We start from the raw sequence: 17,736 nt of genomic DNA on the forward strand, positions 1-17,736 counted from the left end.
AGATCTCATATATTTTTTTGAGATCTCATATATTTTAATAACTGCTTCTAATTAGCAGAAACATTCTTTTTATTGAATTGTTAAGAACTTACATATTAACGATATTAAAACCTAATTTGTCGTATTTTCTTTCTTGATTTGTTACTTGCCTTTTACTTTTGTTTAAGCTGGTAGACATACAGAAGCCTTAACCTTTCATGTAGTTAAATCTATCAAACAAATCTAGCAATGTTTTATACTTTTATGCCAAGAAAGGCTTACTCACCTCTTGAAGCAGTCAGTCACTGACAGTTCTTTTGGTTTCATCTTTATATTTAACCATTCCCATACACAACTTTTGAAAATCGAAGTGAGGATTTTTATTGTATAACTTGTGAATTTTATTTTTAAAGAAAAAGTATTAGCAATGTGAGTTTTAAAACTTTATATAGGGCTTCCCTGATGGCGCAGTGGTTAAGAGTCCGCCTGCCAATGCAGGGGACACGGGTGCGAGCCCTGGTCCGGGAAGATCCCACATGCCGCAAAGCAACTGAGTGTGTGCGCCACAACTACTGAGCCTGTGCTCTAGAGCCCACAAGCCACAACTACTGAGCGTGCATGCTACAACTACTGAAGCGCGTGTGCCTAGAGCCTGTGCTCCGCAACAAGAGAAGCCACAGCAATGAGAAGCCCACACACTGCAATGAAGAGTAGCCCCCGCTTGCCACAACTAGAGAAAGCCCACGCGCAGCAAAAAAGACCCAACGCAGTCCCCAAAACACACAAAAAACCTTTATATAAAAATTGGCTAATGAGATAAAAAGACTGAACACATCAAATCTAGTATAAATATCATCCCTGATCAATAACTCTTTGAGGTTCCATCTACAATTTATTTTGGCGTTAGGTAAGAAGTATGGAGCTACTCTAAAATTCTTTCCAAATAATAAATTATCCAAGCACTGTATATTAAAGAATCCAATCTTTCACACAAACTTTAAATGTCACTTTTTATAATACTCAGTATTTTACACATTAAGATTTATTACTAGGCTTTTTATTATATTTCAATTATCTAACTTCATTAATGAAAGCAGTGTTTTAGAAAGATTATTTTGTTAGTAATTGGTAGGATGCATTAGAAGTAGAGTGGCTGCTGAGGACTAATGGTAGTGCAGGATGCATGAGTTTTAACAAGAAAGTGAAGTCCTAGATTAAAATACAAGCAATACCAAAGAAAGGGTAATAAAATGACAGAAGATTGTAATACACTTTTCTTTTGAAAATCTCCTACCTATGAGTCCTCTCAACACAGCATCTGAGGGACAGTAGGAATTATTAGCACTTTAACACAGGGAAAGCTGGACAATGGAAATGTGTATCAAAATTCCCTAACCCAATCAGACCTATGATAGTGTCAAGGAGCACGCAAGTGTCCAGACTCCAGTCAAGCATGAATTTTATTACTAAGCAACAATGCTGATCACTAACCTTGAAGAAATAAAAATGCACAAAATTCAATTATAATAATATCTTACCAATAAGGGGTGCCAATGAAAGATTTTCTCTTGGCAATGGTAGCTGTTATTTTTGCAGCCACACCAAAGTCAGCTGGTGGGGAAAAAAAACAAAACAGAAAATTTTGGTTTTCAATAAAACCACCACCATTTCTATATTTTACACTCAGGGATGCCATTATTAATAATTCAGAGAGTAATACTAAAGAAATGTATATATATTGAATACCTAAATCTCTTCTTGCTTAGTTCAAAACATAATCATTAAAAGAAAATAACTTATTGGTACTTTATTAGAATGAAAACATACTTTATTAAGAACACAGACAATAAAAATATTTCCATTACAAGTACCTTAAGTTAAGTTGGAAAAAAAAAAATCCACCTGGATTGCTTTTATTCTAACACAACCAGGTTAGAATTTTGGTGCTATTTTTAAAAGTTCCTTTTTCTATGTATAAACTTCTTTTATTGCTGTTAAACTGGTTATAAAAAACTAAAGACTCGCATAGTTCATTTTTGTCATTTAACACATTAGGGGATTTTACTCTTATTCTTCTTAACTATTAATTTTGATGACTGAATAATGTTCCATAAGTTGATTTAACACAGTTTAAAAGTTTTTCTACTGCTAGACCTATGTTTCCATTTTTTCCCTATTATAAATAATGTTATGATTAATACTTTAGCAAATATGGATTTTTTATCTTTAGGATTAACTTCCTTAAACTGAATAAAGTAAAATTACTGGGTCAAAAGATGAACATTATTGTGGCTCTTCATGTGAATATTAAATTTGTATAATGTTATTCTCATTTAAAATTATACTAAAATTTTTTGAAAAAAAATTTTAGGAATTTGAAATAACATACCTAATTTTACATCACCATGATCTGTCAATAAAATATTTGCACCCTAAAACAAAAATACAAATACCATTAAATTAGCATCATAAAATTCCTTTCAATAAAATTATCAATTTAAACATATTGAATTTATTTTTTATTATTATTCTTTTATTGAAGTGTAGTTGATTTACAGTGTTGTGCTAATCCCTGCTGTACAGCAGAGTGACACAGTTACACACAGAGACATTCTTTTTTTAAATATTCTTTTCCATTATGGCTTATCTTAGGATATTGAATATAGTTCCCTGTGCTATACAGTAGTACTTTGTTTATCCATCCTATATACAATAGTTTGCACCTGCTAATCCCAAACTCTCAGTCCTCCCCTCCCCCACCCCCCTCCCCCTAGGCAACCACAGGTCTGTTCTCTATGCCTTTGAGTCTTAAACATACTGAGTTTAAATTGAGTTAAATAAACTTACCTTGATATCTCTATGCATTTTGCCTTTAGTATGCAAATAGGCAAGACCCTGAAGTTAAAAAAAAAAAAAGTATGCATTAGCAAAACTACAAACTTCACATCTAAATTTCTACTTAAAGATCTTATTGAATAAGAAAAACTAGAATGTCCTTTATTCGAGGGGAAAAAAACCTAGATGTGTTTCTTCTTATTAATCAATGTTTACTGTATTTTAAGACTTCTGAATTCATTTTCTGATAAAAATCAGAAATATTTTACTATAACACCCGTCACCACAATCAAGATAATTAACATATTCATCACTCCCAAAAGTTCCTCCCACACATAAACACTGATATACTTTGTTGCTATAAATACTTCCAAAATTTTCTAGAGTTTTATGTAAATGGAAATCATACAGTATATTCTTTTTTATCTGGCTTCTTTCATTCACAATAATTAATCTGACATTCCCTGTTAATGTGTTATCAATATTTCATTCCTTCTTATCACTGAGTAGCATTCCACTGTACAGATATTACAGAATTTGTTTATTTATTCACCTGTTGATAGACATTTGGGTTGCTGGGTTGTTTCCAGCTTTTGGCTATTATATATAAACCTGCTTTGAAGATTTATGTCAAGTATTTGTATGATTTTTCCCTCTTAGGTAAATACCTAGGAGTATAATGGCTGGATCAGATGGTGGTACAAGTTTAAACTTTTAGGCAACTGCCAAACTGTCTTCCAAAGCAGCTGTACCGTTTTACACTGAACCTAGCAGTGTACGAGAGTTCCAGTTAATCCACATTCTCACCAGCCCTCCAAAGGTCAGTCTTTTTAATTTTAGCCATTCTAACTGGTGTGTAGTAGTATCTCACTGTAGTTTTAATTCACACTTTTCTAATAACTAATGATATTGAGCATCTTTTCCATGTCCTTATTTGCCATCCATACAGCTTCTTTGATGAAGCATCTGTTTAAATCTTTTGTCCATTTGTTTATTTGGTGGTTGTTTTCCTATTATTGAGTTTTGAGAGTACTTTATATACTCTGGATACAAGTCCTTAATCAGATTTATACTGTGCAAATATCTTCCTCTGGCCTGTAGCTTGTCTTTTTATTCTCTTAACAGTGTGTCTTGAAAAGCAGAAGTTTTAAATTTTGACAAAGTCAAATTTGCCAAGTTTTTCTTTTATGGATCATGCTTTTTATGTTACGTCCGAAAAGGCTTTTATTAACTCAAGATTGCAAAATTTTCTCTGTTTTCTTCTAGAAGTTCTAGTTTGAGGTTTTATATTTAGATCTAAGTGATTAGTATCGAGTTAATTTTTACACATGGTATGAAACGTGGTTCAAAGTTCATGTGTCTGTATATGGTTCAAAGTTAACGTGTCTGAAGTTATAATAATAAGTTCAATTATTCCAGAACCATTTATTGAAAAATGTATCCTTTCTCCTTTGTCAAAAATCAGTAGCCATATATGCATGGAATTACTTCTGGTCTTTCTATTCTGTTCCACTGAACTACTTATCTACCCTTATGCCAATGCTTACTACTATGCTTTGTTAGTGTAGTTTTATAAGTCTTGAAATTGCTCCTGTTGGCCCTCAAATTTTTTTGTTCTTTTTCACAATTGTTTGACTATTCCAGTTCCTTTGGGTTTCTGTAGGAATTTTAGAATCAGCTTGTCAATTTCTAGAGGGAAAAAAAAAAAGCTTCCTTTGATTTTGACTGGAACTGCATTGAATCTATACATCAATTTGCAGAGAACTGATATCTTTACTGAACTTTCTGATCCATGAATATAGGAATACTACAGATAGCAAAGCTCTCAGTTTACTTAGGTCTTCTTTAATTTCTCTAAGCAGTTTTATAGTTTTTAGTATATAGGTATTCATGCATCTTTGTCATATATATCCCTAAGAATGTCATATTTTTGTTATTATAAATTGTATTTTTTATTTTAATTTCTGATTGTTGCTAGTGTATGGAAATCCAATTGATTTTGTATATTGATCTTGAATCTTGCAAACTTCCTAGTCTCACTCACTAGTTTTAGTAGATACTTTGTAGATTCTATTCCATTTTCTACAAAGATGGTTATGTGGTCTGTGAATAAAGACAGTTTTAATTCTTACTTTCTAGTCTAGATGCCTTTTATTTCATTGCTTTTGCTTTTTGTCCTGGCTAAACCTCCTAGTACTATGTTAAAAAGAAGCAGTGAAAGCAGACATCTTTGCTTTGTTTGATTGACCTTTGTGGGAAAGAAGCTAGTCTTTTACCATTAAATATGATTTAGTCATAAGTTTGCCACAGGTGCTCTTTAGCAGGCTGAATTAGTTCCTTTCTTTTCTCAGTATGCTAAGAATTTTTAAGAGAAATAAATCTTGGATTTAGCTAAATGCGTTTCTGTATGTCTATTCAGATGATCACATGGTTTTGCTTCTCTTTTTGTTTGCTAATATAATCAATTACTTGAAATGATTTTTGAATGTTAAATCAACACTGCCTTCTAGGATAAACCTCACTTGTTTATGATGTATTACCTTTTTATATATTGTTGGACTACCTTTGCTAACCTTTTATTTTCCTTTTCAATTTTTGTACCTATTAAACGTTCATGAAGGATATTAGTTCACAGTTTTGTTCTTTTGTAAAGTCTGATTTTGGTTTCAGATCAATGCTGACCCATAAGATGATCTGGGAGGTATTCTCTACTCTTCAATTTTCTAGAAGAGTTTGTGTTGAATTGGCATTATTTCTTCCTTAAATGTTTGGTAGAATTTATCCATGACATCATCTGGCTTGGACTGTTCTTTGTGGGAATAGATAGAGGACTATCCAGATGATTTCTAATTGAGCTACGATAGTTTGTGCCTTTCAAGGACACTATTTCCATTTCATCTAAACTGCAGGCTTTTTTGCTATAATGTTGTTCATAATATTCCTTGGCTACTGAATATCCTTGTCATCCTTTTAATATTTGTAGATTCTGTCATAATGTCCCTCCATTCATTCCAAATATTGGTACCTTGCATCTTCTCTTCTTATTTTTCCTGATAATCTGGTTTATCAATTTTATTGATTTTCTGAAAGAATGAGATTTTGGTTTCGTTGATCTTTCTCGTATTATTCTGCTTTCTATTTCACGGATTTCCACTGTGATCTTTATTATTTCAGTCCTCTGCTTACTTTGGCTTTAATTTGATCACCTTTTTCTAGTTTCTTAAGTTGGAAGTTGAGGATTTTGTTCTGTGAGTTCAACTTTTTTAGATTCTACATATAACTGAGATTCTACATACAAATATTTGTTTTTCTGTGCCTGGCTCATTTCACTTAGCATAATGTCCTCCAGGTTCATCTGTGTTGTAACAAATGACAGGATTTCTTTTTTTGTGGCTGAATAATACTCCACTGTCTTTATAAACCATGCCTCTTTATCCATTCACCGGTTGACAGACATTAGATGTGGAACTTTGTCAGCATAAGAGAATTTTTAAATTGGAACTAATATCTTGGAGGTCATCCCTTCTAGAGCCTCATTTTATACTTGGGGAACTACAACCATAGATGAGAGATCATGGTCATATACCAGGGCCAGACTGCAAACACAAGTTTTTGTTTTGTTTTCTACCTCCATCCAGTACTCTGTCCATTACTTAAAGAGGCAGTTATCTTTGGAAATTAAAACATAAAGAACACTAATCTGTCAACAATTTTCTGCTCTGAGTGCATGATTAGGTTTCTATTTTATATGGATATAAAAAAAGCAGATTTCTTTGTTATGTAAATATTACAGAAATATAAATTATTTATATATATGTTTACTTTCATATATCTAACAATAAAATTTTAAAGCATGTGGAAATCAACTCTTGGAAAAGACTAGAACTTTCCCTTAAATCAGGTCAAATTCCCAATTTCTAAAATATGGAAGAATAACATATAGAACATCAATTTCACTTCTAAACAAATTACACAATCTAGGAAATGCAGAGATAGAAGCATCAATTAACAAGTATCAGTTGTGAATTGCCAAAATAAAAAACACAGTCCCTACTACTTAATCTTGCTTCCTAAATTAAATGCCTTAAAGTATATGAACAAAATTATTAACTGCTAATTTTTTCAATCACTAATCTTTCAAGGAACTAACAAAATAAATTGGAAGAAATGCTGCATACTCTATATACCTACTGAAGATTCATAACCTACTCTAACATACTAAAAGCTCTCACAGGATGTGAAATAAGGAAGTAAAGAAATCTCAACTTAATACAATGTTTAGAAGCTTCTAAAAAGGATTCTGATAACGACAGCACTTATTAATATTACACAGAACAAAGATTTCCAGATAACATTCTGGGTTATTGTTATGCAACTTTACTCTCATTTTGGGAGAAATGGTAAAAGAACACATGTCTTTTGCAAAAGGATTCCTTTTACTGCCATAAAACTTGAAGGGAAAGCTTAGACAAGGTGTTATAATTGAGAGGTCTGGTGATTCATTCATGAAAAACAATTCACACCTATGGCTTTCCTCAGCTTTGCAGCAATTGAGGGCTAAGCACTACAAAGCAGAACACCAAACGTCACCATTGTGTATACCAGCATCAACTTAAATGAATTTCTGAGACTCATTCACAAAATAAATAACTAGGCTTACAGAATTACCAGAGGTTAACAGAAAAATTTGGTTTACTCTTTTTCTTTTGGACAGATCACCATTTTATTGTTTTCAACTGTGAAACTAGAACTGCATTTCTATCTACATAAGCAAACATAGTACCTGTAAAGTTTCTCTGCATACATAGGCTATTTGCAATTCTGATAATGGTCCTGTAACTAGAAAGAAAAAAAGAGACCACATCGTTACACATTTGAATACAACAGATTAAAAACATTTTAAAAATGAGAAACAATTATAAAACTTCTGTATAAATCATTGGGTGACTTCTCCTCATGAGCATATATTATTCTTATAATCAGGAAACAAAAAAAAAGTAAAGTTGAAAATTTTTAAATGTACTTTAAAAATGGAAGATTTAAAACTACAATGAGGTATCACCTCACACCAGTCAGAATGGCCATCATCAAAAAATCTACAAACAATAAATGCTGGAGAGGGTGTGGAGAAAAGGGAACCCTCTTGCACTGTTTGTGGGAACGTAAATTCATAGAGCCACTATGGAGAACAGTATGGAGGTTCCTCAGAAAACTAAAAATAGAACTACCATACAACCCAGAAATCCCACTACTGGGCATATACCCTGAGAAAACCATAATTCAATAAGAGTCCTGTACCACAATGTTCATTGCAGCTCTATTTACAATAGCCAGGACATGGAAGCAACCTATGTGTCCAGCGACAGCTGAATGGATAAAGAAGATGTGGCACATATATACAATGGAATATTACTCAGCCATAGAACGAAACGAAATTGAGTTATCTGTAGTGATGTGGATGGACCTAGAGACTGTAATACAGAGTGAAGTCAGAAAGAGAAAAACAAATATCGTATGCTAACACATATATATGGAATCAAAAAAAAAATGGTTCTGAAGAACCTAGGAGCAGGACAGGAATAAAGAGGCAGACGTAGAGAATAGACTTGAGGACACAGGGAGGGGGAAGGGTATGCTGGGACGAAGTGAGAGAGTGGCATGGACATACATACACTACCAAATGTGAAATAGATAGCTAGTGGGAAGCAGCCGCATAGCACAGGGAGGTCAGCTCGGTGCTTTGTGACCACCTAGAGGGGTGGGATAGGGAAGGTGGGAGGGAGACACAAGAGGGAGGAGATATGGGGATATGTGTATACATATAGCTGATTCACTTTGTTATACAGCAGAAACTAACACAACTTTGTAAAGCAATTATACTCCAGTAAAGATGTTAAAAAAAAAAAAAGGAAGATCTGTTCCATAACAACTTTGGACAGTGAAAATATTAAGCACCCATAATGTGCAAAGCACAGTACTGGACATCACAGGATGTTCTATGCAAAGCAATGGACATGATCTCAATCCTGAACAATATTTTAAAGAATAAAGCCCCCAAATGAGAAAAACATATATAATTAATTACAGTTACATACACAAGTTAGAGGACCATAAAGGGATCGACTGTTGAAATATACTAAAAGGCATCATTTATTTTTTTAAAAGTCAAGATATCATTTCCTTAGCATAATTCTTTACTATATCTATCGAAACAAGGAGCTTGATCCAATACCTTACCTAAGTATCCAAAAAGCAATTAGGTCACTTCTGAAAACCAAATCTCTCCCTATGAAATATAAAATCCTTCTGCAAGTACCCAACTAGGGGCTTTTGAAATATGCCTTCCAATATCATGAAAGATTATTTGAAATCCGGGGTGGTATTTGCTGACAGTGAAATCAAAATCAGATACACTTACATGTAATCTTTACTTACGAAAATATTTTACTACATATTTTAATCACTGGTTCCTTACACCTACTCAGGAACATAAAATTTTGATTCACAGTAACTTGATAAAATAGGAGTAATAGAAGGGTTTTGAAACCACTTTATTAACAGTTATTATAGGTGTAGTTATTCTTGATTACTATGCTATCTAGTATATTTACAGGGATGAATACTTTTTAGATTCAATTTAATTCAATAAATAGCAGGTTTAATAATGGAAAGCAGAAATTTCTTAAAGAAATAAAATTAATGTCTCAAAATAATTCTTTCAATTTAAAAGGGTAAGTAGTAAAAAATAAAAAATGCCCACTGCATAGTTTTATTAATCCATATCCTTGAGTTCTCATTCTGTGAAAGTGTGGATAAAAATTATAAATATTGATATTAGATAAAAATTCTTCATATAAAAGATCATAAGTCTTCATAAAATCATAGAAAATAATTTTATTTTTTAATATTTATTTATTTATTTAGGCTGCATCAGGTCTCAGTTGTGGCACGTGTTATCTTTAGCTGCAGCATGCGAGATCTTTTGTTTGTTTTAGTTGCGGCATGTGGACTTCTTAGTTGCGGCTTGTGGGCTCCTTAGTCTCGGCATGCATACGGGATCTAGTTCCACAACCAGGGATCGAACCCGGGCCCCCTGCACTGGGAGCATGGAGTCTTACTCACTGGACTACCAGGGAAGTCCCACAGAAAAGAATTTTAAACCAAGTGGCACAGAGCTGTTTTCTACCAATAATTTTTAAAAATCAACAACAGGGGTAAAATAAAAGAGAATAGTCATTCTAATATAGTATTATAAGGGAAAGTTCAATTCAGAAAGTTGTCTAAATTAACATAATGCTAAATAAAATACTCCAAATTCTTATATATTTTTAATACAAAAATATTATAGCAACAACTAAACTGTTTTCCTAGTTAGCAGCTTAAGTTATTATTAAGATAGACATGTAATTTGCTTTATGTGAGAGTCACCCTTTACATTTCAATTCTAATTTACAAGGAAGTTTAGGCAGCTTTGTTTGTAGATAAAATACTTCCCTAGAGACTACATAAGACTTCCTAGAGACTACGTCTGAAAAGTTAAATCTGGATTGTTCAAGTACTCTCCGATTTCTCAGTTCAGGCTCCAGCAATTTAACTGAATAACCAACAAAATATAAAATATAGGTTTCTTTTACGCAATACTCCAGGAGCAGGACGGAAGAACAGTAAATCTACCTGTTAGTATCCCTTGTTAACTAGAAATGTTAAATAACAGTCATTAAAGTCAAAGTTTTAAAATGTGGAGTCAAATTAACAGTACCATGGTAAATATCTTGAAGTGATCCGCCACCACAGTATTCCATACAAATCCATAGTTTTTCCCGACTAACATGAAAGAGAAAGAAAATTATATTAGTTAGTAATTCTCAACAACTGACATATTTTGAAGGCTGTCACTCTTTAGCACACAAAGGTTTAGGATACATTGCAGGTTTAGGATAGACTGCAACAGGAAATTGCCCTTCAGGATAGAAAAGCATATTAATTTCAGCTTTGTTCCCACCTTAAATGGTTTAGAATGTGCTCAATTTTATAAGCTAGAACACTTACTTGTAATCATTCATAGTATTTCATTAAGGTTGCCAGATAAGGTATAAATGCATAAATGAAACTGTCATTATTAATATAAAAGAGTAGACAATAAGAAGACCTGAGAAATTTTAGAACTTCAGACAAATAATTTTTAAAATTTATATACAAAGTAGCACTTACATGAAAGGGAGGGGGTGTGTGAGCAAAGAAATATGAAATACAAAGACAGAGTAGATGCTTTTGTGTTTTTTACCTGAGATAGCTCCCGAAGTAGGCAACAATGTTGCAATGCTTACATTCTTTAACCATAAATATCTCTTGTTGAATCAAAGAAAAATCATCTCCTGAAAAACAAAATGATAATAACTTGGTCACCACGTTACATTTTGTGTCTCTATCTATAAGAAGGAAAACTTTACAGTAAGTATCAGAGATGAGGAATTAGACATTCTTAATACTTTAATGGGAATGTACACTGGTACATTCTTTCTATAAAGCCAGAAGCCTTAAAAATGTATAAAATCCTAGAACTCATAATTTCACTTCAAAATTTATTTTCTTGAGATATGCAAAGATGATATTCTCTACAGTGTTACTTAATAATGAAAGCATGGTAAAATAACTTATGGTACAGTCATAGATATTACAACACAGTTAAAACATGTTTTGATATGAAAACATGTTCATGATATATTAAGTGAAGAAGGGATATTACATATATATTATATAAGTACATATGTATACAGAAAAAAATGTCTCAAAAACATACACAATGTTTATGTCTGGGTATTAAAATTTAAAGTAACTTTGCTTTCTTCTTTTTTGAGTTGTATTTTCCAATTGTCTACCAAAAACCTATTGCATTGTTTAACTAGAAAAAGTTATATTCAAATAAAATATTCGTTATTTATGGGAATTTTATGGTTAATATGGGAATACTGCCTAGAATGACATTGTCATCACCGAACTTCATTTTACATAGAAAGAGTGTTTTACTCCAGTAAAAGGAGTTTAGAAGTTGATAAAATGATTGCATTTGTATTATGTAAATGCAATATAATGAAGAAGAGCTCGAGGTCTGGGTTAGACATACCTGGATTCAAGTGCCGATTCAGTCATTCACTGGCAATGTAACCTTGGGCAATCTAACTCTTCTGAATCACAGCTGAATCCATTAAAGTATCATCTGAATTCATTCCACCTGTTTGGCTTTCTTATCTACCACTTTCCAGAAACATTCCCCACATTTTGGTAATACCAGCTGCTGGCCAATTTTTTTTTTTTTTTTTGTGGTACGCGGGCCTCTCACTGTTGTGCCCTCTCCCGCCGCGGAGCACAGGCTCCGGACGCGCAGGCTCAGCGGCCATGGCTCACGGGCCCAGCCGCTCCGCGGCATGTGGGATCCTCCCGGACCGGGGCACAAACTCGTGTCCCCTGCATCGGCAGGTGGACTCTCAACCACTGCGCCACCAGGGAAGCCCAGCTGGCCATTTTTGTAATAGATTCTCATGCCCCTAAGCTTCTGTTTATGCAAGTCCCTCCGTTGGGAACGCTGTGAGAAAGAGTATGTAGTGCATTTAATACAATATTTGACACAGAATAAATGCAACCGCAATATTATTATATGTTGGAGGCAAGAAAGATACAAACAAAAGTGTTCCTTTTTAGGACATCACCATAAGATATTTTTTATTAGATAGTGTTTTGTAATGGTCTTTTGTAAAACAACATCACGTTTAAAACCAGTGGTGTCCAGATAAGCTCTAGCTCTAACTTAAAGTCATCTTAGAATAACATACAAGGCCAAGAAGGAAAAACTTAGAAATTAGGCCTTAGATAAACAAATAAAATTCTCACACAAATCAGAGATATTTTCCCCTTATATTACAACTTTCAATTCAGAGCTAAAACAAAGCTTTAAATATTTTTCTATGCCATAAAATACCTTTTAAAAAAACCAGTCATTAATGATGTGGTTTATACATATATTTAATTTAAGTATGATACACCAAATTTATTTATAATCATTATGGCACTCTTTTCAACAGTCCCTTCAAGTTAACATTAATTGATAATTCAGTTAAATAATTTAGTGTTACCAATTTTAAAGAACTAGATAAATCAAATAACGGTACAATTTTCTAACAATAAAAATCTGAGTAAAAATCTTTAAAGAAAATTTAGCTTTTATTTGTAAAAATGGGAAAACCTATATTACATGAATGGTTACATATGCCTTAAACCTAAGTGCACAGTGGCAACATTTTATTTCAGCAAGCACCAAATAGAGTTCCTAAAAAGTGAGGAAGAAAATAATTTCTTAATAATCTGCCAATAGGGACTTCCCTGGTGGCACAGTGGTTAAGAATCCACCTGTCAATGCAGGGGACAGGGGTTCGAGCCCTGGTCTGGGAAGATCCCACTTGCCACGGAGCAACTAAGCCTGTGTGCCACAACTACTGAGCCTGTGCTCTAGAGCCCGTGAGCCACAACTACTGAGCCCTCATGCCACAAATACTGAGCCCACACGCCTAGAGCCCGCAATCGCAACAAATAAGAAGCCACCACAATGAGACGCCCGCGCACCGCAATGACGAGTCGCCTGCACTCGCCGCAACTAGAGAAAGCCCGCATGCAGCAACGAAGATCCAATGCAGCCAAAAATAATTAAAAAATAATTTGCCAGTAGAAGGGGATCAACGAAGATAATCCAGAATAGATGATAATTTCATGTTCCCCATTATCAACTGAGGCAGAAGTACGGGATAACTCCTGAAGATTACAGTAAAAAGCTTGCAGCAACGAAGGCCCAACGCAGCCAAAAATAAATTAATTAATTTTTAAAAAAAACAAAAAAACAACCTGTGCCCCCTGCAATGGAAGCACATAGTCCTAACCACTGGACTGCCAGGGAATTCCCTACCTAATCACTTTTAAATGTGCACAGAAGTCTTATATCTGAGCTGTGCTGAACAATTCTTCAGTTAAGTCTAGGATTTAGAATATATTTTCTCACAGGAGTAACTTCACAAATGGTGCCTAACTTCTTCATGATGTCTAAATTCTTAAACTGACCTGTAAAAGTCAATAATATGGCTGAATTAAAACTACGAGTAACAGACACTAATTCTTCAGGAAAATCAGCTGAGTTCCACACCACAACTGTGCTCCCAGTAGTAGCTGTGTGAGGTTTCTGCCAGGAAAGACACGGTCTTGGTGAGACTGAGTGACAGCTTTTTATGACTGTAGCTAGAAGCTAGAATTCACAAGAACAGGTCATTAATAACTCAGATGTTTGGGGACTGTGCCTTCTTTAATGTATGTAACTTAGTGAATAAACTTCAGTTTTGAGTATGTTATTCAAATATCTATTTCACAGTATTGTCTTAAGCTTCAATGCAAAGTGGGCAGAATCTTCTATGAACCGAAATTGTACCATGAAGCAGTTTTACGTAAAGATAATATTTTGTAGTTCATCCTGAAAGGCAAGTAAGCTAAATAGTTATTTATCACAGATATAGCTATTCTTTGATGGCTTACATCAGCCTCATCAAAACTACCTGAAATTTGGATTTATTTCATTCTTCTGATTGGGTGATACCAGATCACTGTTGCCTTTCACTGAGATACAGCATACAATCCACTAAGTTCAGAGGCCTCAGGCCTGTAGGTTCCAGCTCTGTTGTTCATGCATAAATGGGTTTTGAGAAGCTATTTTCTCAAAAAAGAGAAGTTTCATTCTTCATACCCCAGCAGTCAACTAGAGTAGTTGAGGAACAGAGCCCCATATCTGCAGTTTTGACTATGTACCTGTTATTTTCACCTGAATGCCTTGCTAACACCTTGAATTTAATACGCCTGAGGGTTCCACATCTTCTCTCAGACACCAATTTTCTCTTTGGACTTTCCTACTTGTGCTGATGGCACTTTTTTCTAAAGGACTAACCACTGCCAGCCTGACCACAGCCCTCCTAAGAGAATCCACCTCCATGCAGCAAGACCTACTGTGTATGCCTTGTGGTTTTCTACTTGCTGAACGCACTGATGTGGGACAAGTGATGTTAAAAAATGGGATGAGCCAATCACATTTGGTGTCTTAAAAACCTGAAGCATGGAAAACTGAGTCAGTTGTTAGTTACAGGAGAATCACATTAAAAGTAGAATATTAGAATAAGAGTCCATGAATGACTGTGGCTAAGGTTCCTAGAAATGTCCTACTAAAAACCTGGCTGACGAGTATGTCCTTATTATATAGGAAGGGAAAAATCCACCAGAGACAGAATGTGTGGGTGTTTTTGCCCTTCTTCTCTGATAAGGGCAGTTGTGTGTTAGGGAACTCAACCTGATAGTCCTAGGAAAAAAACAAGTGTCCCCCTTCAGCCAGAAAGGTGATCCATAGGGAAGAAAGAGAGACAGTAGCTCTGTGTTTGAGATGGTATAGTGGAACCAGTCCAGATTTTCAGTGATTTTAAGACTGGCTTGAGCTCTGAGAGGTAGCTGTAAAAAAGAACTGAAAAGTGCAGCATTAGTTATAGAGTTCTATATGGTTTGTTTGTTTGTTTATTATATTTGGCTGTGCCGGGTCTTAGTTGTGGCATGCAGGATCTTCGTCACCACCTTCGGGATTCTTAGTTGCAGCATGCGGGATCTAGTTCCCTGACCAGCGATCTTACCTGGGCCCCCTGCGTTGGGAGCGCAGAGTCTTAACCATTGGACCGCCAGGGAAGTCCCTCTAGATGGTACTGACACAGGGATTTATGTTTTAAATTTTTTTGAAAAAACCACTGTATTAGGGTTTAAGTTTGGCACATTCAGTGATCCCAGCCTTCACCACAGTGTTTCAAGGCTAACACTCAGAGACAGATTTGCTAATAATAAGGGTAACAAGCACTACAAGATTCTGAAGACCAAGTTTTAAAGGTGGACAAACTCCACCACTGTCCCTTGTTCCTAAGCCATCTCCTGTCTAGCAGCACACGGCAAGCCTCAACTACAATTTTTAACTGAAGTAGGAAGCCCATTCCCCAAAACATGCTACTCTGTAAGATATGGCCTTAGTATCTGGGGTCACTCTGGAGTCTGGTCTTTGCTTTCAGTTTCTTAGCTCTGGATACAATTAGCCAATGCCAGTGTTTACTTAGCTACCAGTTGCTTCTGCTACAATCAGTCCACCAAAACAGTGTTAAGTTAGACTCTAATAATGCCACACTTAAGACATTTATAAAAACATAATAAGGAAAGAGTAGAAGTCTTGGAAGGTAAGAGGCTGGAACTGTAGGGCCTTTTGATACTACTGGCAAGCTGACATAAAGGGCTTAAGTGTTCACACTCTGGGAATGAATTGAAGTAAGCTGGTTGTGCCCCTCGTGTATAATAAGGGTCCTTTGGATTACACTTGGATTCAATATCCTCTTAAGGGTTTTGGTAATCAAATGGGTCCTAAAAAACAGTACTTGGGAAATGACTAAAAGCAATATGCCTCTCAGATTTTAACAACAACAACAAAAAGCGTTCTAGGTATTAAAAATCTGACTGTGGCAAAATGAAAGGCAGCCATACGATTCATCATATCCCTCCCTGAAACAATATGGTAGTAGATCATGAATTTAATACTGAGGTTAATTAATTAAACCAATATCTATAACTACATAAATAGCTGCTGACCCAGATCAATTTAAAGGGCTTAAAGAATGAGCCATAGTGTGGAAGAGTCACTTAGTGCTTCAACAACAGGGCAGTGTGCAGCAAGAAAAGGACAATCCTAATTTCTGGAATGCCTGGCCCAAGACATAAAGGGAAACGGCATCATTATGAAGCCTAAACCAAAGTCAGAAAGTGATCTCTGGAGTTGCTGCATCATAACCCCAGCTGACATTCCAACTGCAACCAATTAAAAAAAAAAAAGAAAAGGATCCTGGCAACTGGAAAGCAAGTATCTGGGAGGAGGCTGAATAACTCCCAGGACCCTGGCAAAGTACTTACTACTAGGTCCTCCTTTCCAGCAAAAGAGGAACAACTACCTTACTGAGATGTGGCCTATGATTAGAATGCCAACACAGCATGGACTAAAAAATAAACAAAATCAGAGCAAGAAAGAGATTAAATCCAGAAAGAACTGCTGATTTCTATGTAATATAGTCAAAGGTAGAGTAGACTTTCTGGACATCCATTTTATGGATGTTAGCCCAAGAAGAACCAAACATAACAACTGATACCAATGTCATATTCCAGATCTCTGAACTTGGCTATAAGTCTTTGAAAGGAATCCTTTGGACTGCACGAACTAATTTCTAGTACTAGTATTCTCCATCAGACACTTCTAAGCACTCCATAAAAATAATAAAAAATTATCCTGAGATAAAGAAGAATCTTGGAATTTCAAAATCATCTTTCAAAAAGTATTTCACAAATAACCCCACTCTCATACACACCTTCAAAAGCAGGCTAAGAAAAGAGGATGGATGGGTATTTCATAGTAAAGGAAATATAAATGCCAATAAACTTATAAAGGATGCTTATTCTCAAATTAAAGAAACACAAATTAAAGCTATTTTTTAATCCCATCAGTTCTGCAGAAGTTTTACAATTCCCAGTAATATATATTTTGGAGACAGTATTAAGAAACATTTTCAAATCTGCTTGTGAAAACGAAAAACTGATCATGCTTTTTGGAAGCCATTTGGCACTATTAATCAAACTTTATATACCCAACAATACATACAAAGATATTCACTGCAACACTGATTCCAACAGCAAAAAAATGTGGAAATAACCTAAATGTACATCGATAAGGGATTAAATGAATGTTACCTCTGTACAACAAAATACTCTGCAGCTATTAACAAGAACAAATAACAGCAATATATGTTAACATGGAAAATGTTCAAACAG

General features: G+C 34.7%; 1 protein-coding gene across 1 annotated transcript in view; it reads right to left on the reverse strand.

Moving 5' to 3' along the window:
- MAP4K5 (mitogen-activated protein kinase kinase kinase kinase 5) overlaps positions 1-17,736 on the reverse strand; it is a 141,301-nt gene that overhangs the window by 69,721 nt on the left and 53,844 nt on the right. Inside the window, exons 4-9 of the mRNA XM_029238437.1 lie at positions 11,099-11,189; positions 10,574-10,638; positions 7,598-7,653; positions 2,827-2,874; positions 2,369-2,411; positions 1,518-1,590 (exon numbers count right to left, since the gene is read on the reverse strand). Of these exons, the coding sequence (XP_029094270.1) occupies positions 1,518-1,590; positions 2,369-2,411; positions 2,827-2,874; positions 7,598-7,653; positions 10,574-10,638; positions 11,099-11,189 (376 nt within the window). The remainder of the gene's footprint in view (positions 1-1,517; positions 1,591-2,368; positions 2,412-2,826; positions 2,875-7,597; positions 7,654-10,573; positions 10,639-11,098; positions 11,190-17,736) is intronic.

The sequence above is a fragment of the Monodon monoceros genome, unplaced genomic scaffold (assembly GCF_005190385.1).
Source record: "Monodon monoceros isolate NGI ecotype Baffin Bay Population unplaced genomic scaffold, NGI_Narwhal_1 Super_Scaffold_21, whole genome shotgun sequence".
Taxonomy (NCBI): Eukaryota; Metazoa; Chordata; class Mammalia; order Artiodactyla; family Monodontidae; genus Monodon; species Monodon monoceros.